The 9,157-nt window shown below is 40.7% G+C and overlaps 1 protein-coding gene across 10 annotated transcripts in view; it reads right to left on the bottom strand.

The window, feature by feature from the left end:
- Positions 1-9,157, bottom strand: part of LOC108968550 (AF4/FMR2 family member 4) — a 26,333-nt gene that overhangs the window by 1,572 nt on the left and 15,604 nt on the right. For 9 of the 10 annotated variants that reach the window (XM_018932651.1, XM_018932653.1, XM_018932655.1 and 6 more), the window contains 6 exons: positions 5,208-5,880; positions 4,681-5,141; positions 4,572-4,625; positions 3,889-4,483; positions 404-3,829; positions 43-341 (listed from right to left, as the gene is read on the bottom strand). In XM_018932651.1, the coding sequence (XP_018788196.1) occupies positions 43-341; positions 404-3,829; positions 3,889-4,483; positions 4,572-4,625; positions 4,681-5,141; positions 5,208-5,880 (5,508 nt within the window). The remainder of the gene's footprint in view (positions 1-42; positions 342-403; positions 3,830-3,888; positions 4,484-4,571; positions 4,626-4,680; positions 5,142-5,207; positions 5,881-9,157) is intronic. The other variant, XM_018932657.1, reaches the window with a different exon arrangement.

Raw genomic sequence — 9,157 nt, 5'->3', positions numbered from 1 at the left:
AATACAATCACATATATATATATATATATATATAAAGCTTACCCAATATCATCACAGAGTCCATCATCATCGCGTTCAAAATATGATCGGTATATTGCTTGCGGTGGTGGTGCTAATGGAGCGTTTAGATTTTCAGGTGGCACTAGTATATTACCAGCAGCAATATCTGCAGTMGTTGCTGTATTTAAATTATTACTTGCCGTTTGGGTGTTCGCTAGATTTTGTGAGCCATTCGAAGCCGCAACATTAGTAAGATGCTGCTGTTGCTGCATTTGTCGCACCGCCAGTAATCGATCGTGGTTGGTAGGAGCTAATTGCCGACTTTCCATTTGATGATCCTTCTAAAGAAAAAAAAAAAACAACAATTAAATAAAGTTCCACAGCGAAAATTCAGTGCTATTACCTCCATTTGCCCATTGTTGTTCATTCCAAGTGGCGGAATTATAGCAATTGCACGTCGATAAGTGTCATTTATTCCAGCATGACCACTGCCAACGTTACTTCCTATATCACGTTCAATAGCTCCCAAAGCAGTTATCGATTTTCCAACGTCTTTTTCTTTATCTTGTATCGTTAATAATGGACCACTACCGGCATCACTTTCCTTCCCCTCCTTCATATCTTTACCATCTTTAGAATACTTGTCCATTTTATCCTTTTTCCGCTTTTTGTCTTTGTATGGACTCGAGCTGGCGCTACGTTTGCGCCGTTGTGATTTTGGCTCAGTTATATCGTTTACGCGCATTTGCTGTGAGGTTGGTGACCCATCAGGCCGATCGTCTTCCTTATCAGCGGATACAAAAGCGATTTGTGGAGTTAAACCAGGCTTGCAGTCCTGCTTAAGTAGTAGAAGCTCTTGTTTAACTGAGCCGCTTGTTTTAAACTTAGTTTCGCTGCAATACGCGTCAGCTTTAGGTTGTGACGCCATGGATACACTCTCTAATTCCGAGCCTGGTTCATTTTTGATTAATTGCTCATGTTTTAATAACTGCTTAGTAGAGGGTGAACTATTTGATGCATTCGTAACTAAGTTATAACCATTTGGTGTAAGTTGAGGCTGCTGTTTGGGGGTGGTACCACCGCTGCCACCACCATCTGTGGAAAGATTGCTTAACCGGCTATTTGAATGCATTGTGTTCAGTCTTTGTTTGCTTCCGCTAACACCAATTCCAACCAAACTTTCCCTGGAATGCGATAGTTCCCGCTCCGTCGGACAGTTTGGAGTTGTAGGTGTTCTGTTGCCACTTCCACTACCAGTTATCGTTGATGTTGCTTGCAAATCAGCATTTAATATCGCTTCGTGTTGGGCACAACGGGATATGGTAGTATTAGAAAGCCGATAAGTATTTGTACGCCACTCTGGTAAAATGCGTTTAAGTCGAGATAAATCAACTTTACATATAAGGGATGGGAAATTAGGCAACAACGTTGCTGTTGTTCTCATAGGTGATGCTGTTGGTGCTGACAGTAATGATGCCGGTGTGGGTGTTGGCGTTCTGGTTGTAGGCGGTGTGCGAGTAGGTGTACAAGACGGCGTTCTAATGCGTTGTTGTTGCACTTTCCGTTCAGCACTATTTCGACTACTACGATCCGGTGTGCGATGCGACCCAACTGCTGCCAGTTGAGGCAAAGCACGTGGTGATTTTATATGTCCGGGAGTTAGCCTAGGTGATTGTGAATTAACAACTGTGGCGGTTGTAACGAGATTCTCTTGGCTATTAGATAACTTTGAGCTGGCGGACATTGTAGTTCTATATCCAGAGGCATTGGGAGATATCAACTTTTGTTGCTGCTGCTCGTCGATGACTAGCACCTGACCTTGCTTTTTGGCACCCCCTTCTGGATTAAAAATACGCGTAAGCGTAACATTTTTAATAATATCGCTTGCTTTGGGCTTGTCACGACGCAGTCTCGAACTATTAGAACCGCTGCTGATATTAGTAGTAACTTTGGTACTAGTCTTACTGTGCCTACTTTTGCCTCGATTACTAACAGATGCGGCAGGCTCTGTATCAAAATGTTCATCCCCACTGCTGCTACTCGATGACGACGATGACACGCTACTTGAACTAGAAGTCGAACTAGATATAGGAGCCGCTGGAATGGGGACTTTATATGGCGATTGCATATTCTGAGAGCGATGTGAACTGCCACCACTCGTATTGCCACCATGTGTTACGGAACTAGCTGCCGTTGCCCCTGCGTTATAATTCCTGACCGAACTGCTGTACGAACCAGATCCGGAATCTGATGATTCATCATCACTATCAGCCTCCACATCGGCCTGAGTGAAATGTGACGTTGACCTCTTTCGCTTACCACTATTTGCCATTTTGGCCGAACCACCGGTGTTTACTGACGATATTGCTATTGGCGGGACATCATCATGTGAAGATTTACGTCTATTCAATTGAACTATAATGCGACTAGTTGAAGCAGGCAATACGTTTGCTGCTACTGAACATGTTGACGCTGGGGTTACTGCTGCTGCTGTTGGTCGCGCCGATATATTGCGTTTTGTTTTTGTAACACCTGCGATTTTATTTTTATTATCATCACTGGATGATGAACCGCTTATAACTCCATCTTCACATTCCGTTTCCGAAGAAGACGAACTAGARGATTTCGATGTTGAATACGACGTTGAGCCCGACGAAGATGGATCAACGCTTGTTAGTGCCGCCGGTTGTGTACTCTGTGAATGTGATTTCGTCGGGATGATGCCAGTCGAATTTGAATTTTGACGAGAGGCTCTTCTTTTTGTTGTGGCCTTTTTAGCAACCAAAGCACCACTACTAACATCCTTGCTAGCTGTTAATTTGGGACCTTTTGAAGCGATAGCAATCGGAGTTGCATTGGTTTTCTTTCCACTTCCACTGCCAGCAGTTTTCCGTGGCCGGCCTGGTCCTTTCTTTGCAGGCACTACCGGCGTTGGTTCCGAGTACAGTTTCCCTCCTGGGCCAGTAACTGCTCTCAGCTCAGTTGGGCTTACTGTGACACCACCACTTTTAAAATCTGATGTCATATCTTCTTCGTCACTAGTGTCCAATTGCGTTGTAATGCAGGTTGCCGAATTCCGAGGTTTCTTTCGTTTACGCAAAGGTGCTGACTTTGTTAAAGGATTTATGGGTAAGACCGTTATTGAGTTTGGAACTGTGGGCGCTGATGCCAGTGTTTGTGACGTTGAAGGTGGTAATGCTGTAATAGCTGCGGGTACACCAGGTATTTTYAACGTGCCACCTGGACCCAATGTTGGTACGGTAGACCTTGTAGATGTTGTCAGCGCATCTTCATCATCACTACTGTTCGATGTATGACCATCACTGGATGGCGCTGATAACTGGCCAACACGCCTCTTCACCGAGCCCGTCGAAACACTGTTACGCATATGTGGTGATGCGGAAGGAGTGCGCCTATGTCCATTCCCGCTAATGGTAGAAGTGTTGTAAGGAGTGACAGTGGTAGTACCACCCGCCAAAGACATTGGAGCAACAGTTGATGTTGTTACTGTTGTTAAACCAGGAACTTCATGTTTTATTTGGCTCGTTGGTATCGCAACAAATTCTGCAGCATTTAACAGAGGTACCTGCGTTTGTTGTTGCTGAGATGAGACATGAACATGTGCCTGTGTTGTACCAGAGGAAGTAGCTTTCAATGAGCTTGGATAAAGCACATCAGCTTCTTTCTTTATTTCATTTATAAACGCAGGCACACCTCCACTAATATGTGTTTTAGCTCCACTTGAATTGGACATCAAGCTACGTGTATCGCAATTGCGAAGACCAGTAGTCTCTTCATCATCATCGTCACTGCGTGCGGAGAACTTTTTCTGTTAAAAAAAAAATACACTTAAAATGGTCAAAAAGTATGGTCAGTAATTACGCTTACCGCTACTACAAAGTTGGTATTTTCGTGCTTCACAATCGTGGGATTAGGTTGGGGTTGTGTAGCTTCAGGTATTATTTGGGCCCCACCTGGTAAAAGAGTTGGTTCATCCATGCTCACATTAATTGAATTTACAACCAGCGAATTTGCTGGTGGAGGAGTGGCATTTTGTGCTAAGGCAGGCTTTTTATTAAAATATCGACTTAAATTCCATTTACTCGAATCTGACGGAGAAGGAGTTTTATTGGATGATGAAGACGTAGAACTCGGTCCTGAACTGGAAGAACCCGCCGAACCCAGTGCATTACTGTTTAGATAAATATTTGAACGGCTACCACTAAGAGGTTCAATCATCTTTGACTTATCATTTATGAGTTTATTCGCAACTGTACGCCCAACTGATGGAGCCGTTTGTTGTGGCTGCTGTTGTTGCTGTTGCTGAAGTGAATTTTGCGTAAGTGATTTTGGATTGTGGGCTGAGGATTGTTGCTGAAGCGACGTAAGTGACGATCGATGGTTTTCACTCTTTGAAGATTCTTCACTACCAGACTCACTAGAATCTGAGGGTGAACTATCACTGGAGTTATGAACTGAACGACTGCATATATGAAAAGAAAAATAATTCGTTACTAGGATAAGAATATATARAACAAAACATCATAAAAATTGTTAAACATTATGTTTACCTTTGTTTTCGACGATCATCATCTGATTCTGAAAGCTCCAAATCGTTTTCCAACCTAGAAAATATTAATTTAAAATTTTCTATTCTACGTTTCTAGATGCTATGCTTACGTTGAGTTCTGTTTTTCTAAAGTTGGTCCAACTTGATCCATTAGTGGTTTTAAGGACTCCTTAGACAATAACAATCCTTGTCTAACGGCTGTCGTCACAAGCGGCGAACTTAACACTGTAGTACCAATAGCAGCCGATGGGATAGCACCAGACATTATTGTTGGCATACCGCTATTAATAGTTGTTATCCCACAACTGTTTGATATGATCTGAGGATTAGGGGTTGCGGGTAGAGCTGAGATTGGTGTTATGGGCATTGGAACCGCACTCTGTAATAATTCCACTCCGGAAGGTGGCGAGCCCAAAATAGGTTGTACCGGCCCAACTGAATATTTGTGGCGATTAGGCCCATTCAGATTGTAATCAGCGATACTTGTACGGGGCGTTGCGGCTATTTTAGTAATTTGCTCAGGAGCGCGATAAGTTTGATCCACTTTGGAGATTATATCATTTATTGACTTCTAAAAAAATAAATAATTAAATTTCAAAATTGTTCAAATCAGAATTATAACAAATGTGGCACTCACCGGCAATGGTTTAGGAAACCGTCCATTGTGTAGAGGCGGTGTTGATTTAGGAGGACCCAAATACCCATTCGATGGTGGCGGTAGCAAGGATGTTGAATTTAAACTGCTGTTATTTCCAGTATTGCCGCCTATAGTTCCAGACGGTGGTGGTAACAAAGGTGGAGGACCTTTTGGTGGCGCCATTCCACTGCTAGGTCGTAAATCATTTTTAGCCGACTGAACCGAATAACTTCCCCGCCCGTTATATGGTAGCTTGTTATCAGGCTGCTTCAGATACGGTTGTTGACGCAATGGTTGTTGGTAATGATGAGTTTGTTGCGTTGTCTGCTGAAGAGTCTGTGAACCAGCCAACGAACGATGCGAAGACAATAAATTGGTGGACATAGAGACGTYACCGATATTATTGCCGCCAGTTGAGGACGAGGCACTTGATTGTAAATGACTAACCAGCAAGGCATTGTTGGAGGATGGTTGTACACCAACTCCTTCCGTAGTCATAAATTCAATGGCTTTAGAATGATCGCCCAGTTTGGCGGTGATATCGTCATCTACCTCGGACGGGTTCACTCTACGCGGTTCTGGAAAGAGGGCATACTCTCGGCCGACACTTTGCACTTGCTGACGTTTATGTTTTTCACGTTCCCTCTGTTGGCGACGCTCAAAATCTTCCATTCTGTTTCGCGCAGGAAGAAAATAGAGAGAGAAAGACATAAGACGGGAATTTTTATATTATAGAAATTTCCGGCGTATTTATTTGTATATTTTTCTTATTTTCAGTTTCAGTACGTACTTGGCTATAATTCCTTAACAAAACCAGAAGACTAACTGACATGCGCAGTACAAGAACTTCGCGAAATGACTAAAGGTTGGATCGATACGCACTTAGCATATGTACTTGTAAAATTTATAAGCTTGACTGACATGCGTAGCACAAGAACTTCACGAAAATACTGAAGGTTGCATTGATGCGCGCATAATTTATATGTACATATATTTCAAAATCTGCGGCGTGTAAGGTACTCACCGCGTATTATTAGTGCAGGGTTTGTTAGCGCTGCGAGATAAATTTTAAAGGTAATACAATGACAGCAGGTAGACGCTGCATATGTAATGACATCGATTAATAGAGAACTAATAATTAATGATTACATATTGAAGTTATAACAAATAAAATATATACTATATTTATTAAAGTATTTGAATTCAAATATGCAAAGCACTAATAAAGATCTGATATCAAATATAGTTTAATTTAAAACAAATAGTTGGCATCAAAATTATTATGTTAAAATGATGTATTTTCCTGACGTTGAGCAGCACCAAAACTCCGTCAGAATCGGGAAGGACCTCTCCGAGCCGTTCGATGCCAAACAAGGTTTCAGACAAGGCGATTCCTTATCGTGCGACTTTTTCAACCTGCTTCTGGAGAAAATAGTTCGAGCTGCAGAACTAAATAGAGAAGGTACTATCTTCTATAAGAGTGTGCAACTGCTGGCATATGCCGATGATATTGATATCATTGGCCTCAACACCCGCGCCGTTAGTTCTGTTTTCTCCAGACTGGACAAGGAAGCAACACAAATGGATCTGGCAGTGAACGAGGGCAAGACGAAATATCTCCTGTCATCAAAAAAACAGTCGTCGCACTCGCAACTTGGCACTCACGTCACTGTTGACAGTCATAGCTTTGAAGTTGTAGATAATTTCGTCTATCTTGGAACCAGCGTAAACACCACCAACAATTTCAGCCTCAGAATCCAACGCAGGATAACTCTTGCCAACAGGTGCTACTTCGGACTGAGTAGGCAATTGAGAAGCAAAGTCCTCTCCTGACAAAAACCAAACTCTATAAGTCACTCATAATTCCCGTCCTGCTATATGGTGCAGAGGCTTGGACGATGTCAACAACAGATGAGTCGACGTTGCGAGTTTTCGAGAGAAAAGTTCTGCGAAAGATTTATGGTCCTTTGCGCGTTGGCCACGGCGAATATCGCATTCGATGGAACGATGAGCTGTACGAGATATACGACGACATTGACATAGTTCAGCGAATTAAAATACAGCGACTACGCTGGCTAGGTAATGTTGTCCGGATGGACGAAAAAACTCCAGCTCTGAAAATATTCGACGCAGTACCCGCCGAGGGAAGCAGAGGAAGAAGAAGACCTCCACTCCGTTGGAAGGACCAAATGGAGAAGGACCTGGCTTCACTTGAAATATGTAATTGGCGCCACATAGCGGAAAGAAGAAACGACTGGCGCGCTGTTGTTAACTCGGCTATAATCGCGTAAGCGGTGTCTACGCCAATCAAGAAGAAGGAGATGTATTTTCCTATCTATTTATATATCTAGCTGCAATGACCTATCTATGTTGCATTATTGGGGTGATTCAATATTTACAACATTTGGCTTCTACCGATTTTCAGTTACATTACTTTGAGCCCACTTCTGTGGCTGATATTATGATCATGAATTTGCAAAGCGCCATACATAGATTAACGTAATACATACAGCTATGGACAGAGATTTAGCGCTCTTGCATTCATAATTACAAATATTACTGCTTCTGCCGCCTCTTTAAATGCATGGAAAACAACCGTTACCATTTCCCCTCAGATACCGTTAATTTGTTTTTGTAAAATTTCGTCATAAATTCGTTGGTCAATGATTTAGCGTACTTATAGTTTCGGTCATTAGTTATGTTTGGTCCAACAAAAAATTAATCTCAGTTGTGAAATTGTATTCAACAGTTTTAGTAATATTACAAATTTTAATAAAATGGCTAGTGGGAAATACTGTTCGATTGAAAAAAGAAAAATTATTAGGGATCTTTACAAAAACGGTACAAATCAAGTTAAAATTGCTCAAATAGTAAAATGTTCAAGAAAAATGGTTTACAATGCCATCAAAAATGTAATACATATGTATGTATGCTTTTATAACAAWTATGCTTTCAAAAGTACGCCTTCTCTTTTCATTTCACTGAGTAGTCCGGAAAGACCGAAATATAAAAAATATATTTGTGTTATTGGCAAGCATTTTTTTTTTATAATATAAAGTTTTTTCTTTGAAATAAACGTAATTTATGTTTGCTACCTCACAAATTTACAAATGTTTGTAATACCCAGAAGGAAACGTCCGAGACCTTATAAAGTATATGTACAAAAGATCAATATGTCGTGTTGCATCGATTCAATCATGTTCTTTTGTCTACTCGTCCGGTCTGATACTGCTGCACACGCCCTTTACTCCCCCTCGACCCTGCATTATTGATGCAAACGCCTATATCGGATTACTATAGCCTTTGATAATCATTCAAACTTACCGATCAAAATTATGATGAGATATTTGCCGTATAAGCAACAATATTCGAGTTAAAAATTATTTATATCAAACAACGTGAATAAGAAATAACAAAACGTTTTTGTTGTCTTCCCTGCTTCCTTGATATTTTATCAAAAACTAGAGAACCCGTCCACGCTTCACTGTGGCTGATACATACATAAATAATACTACTACTACCATCTATATGATTTCTATTAGTTGGATTATAATTATTAGTTAATGAGATATAGAATTTTTGTGAAGCAACTTGTTTTAGTTTACAAGAAAAAATGGATCATAAAGCATTTGTGTGGGTGTGTTAATAAAGCATTGCTCAGTGAAATTTACCGTATTTTTATTTATTTAAGAAAATACCCCCAAAAAATTAATTATAAATATATTTTCTAGTACAACCGCGATCTAACTTAACTTTCCAATAATATGTTTTTGTTTTTTTTAAGACTTTTTTTATTGGTCTAAATTTTCCGACCTAGATGTACATATGTACACTTGTGCTCACATAATTAAGCCACTGCATAGCAAAACTACGTTTCTGAAAATAAATTCACCGAATTAGCTTTTCATTTGTATAACGGTATGCAGAAAAGTTCCGTTATATGTTAGGAA

Source organism: Bactrocera latifrons, unplaced genomic scaffold (assembly GCF_001853355.1).
Source record: "Bactrocera latifrons isolate USDA-ARS-PBARC rearing strain unplaced genomic scaffold, ASM185335v1 scaffold_22, whole genome shotgun sequence".
NCBI lineage: Eukaryota > Metazoa > Arthropoda > Insecta > Diptera > Tephritidae > Bactrocera > Bactrocera latifrons.
This window is presented reverse-complemented; position numbering and strand designations above follow the sequence as displayed.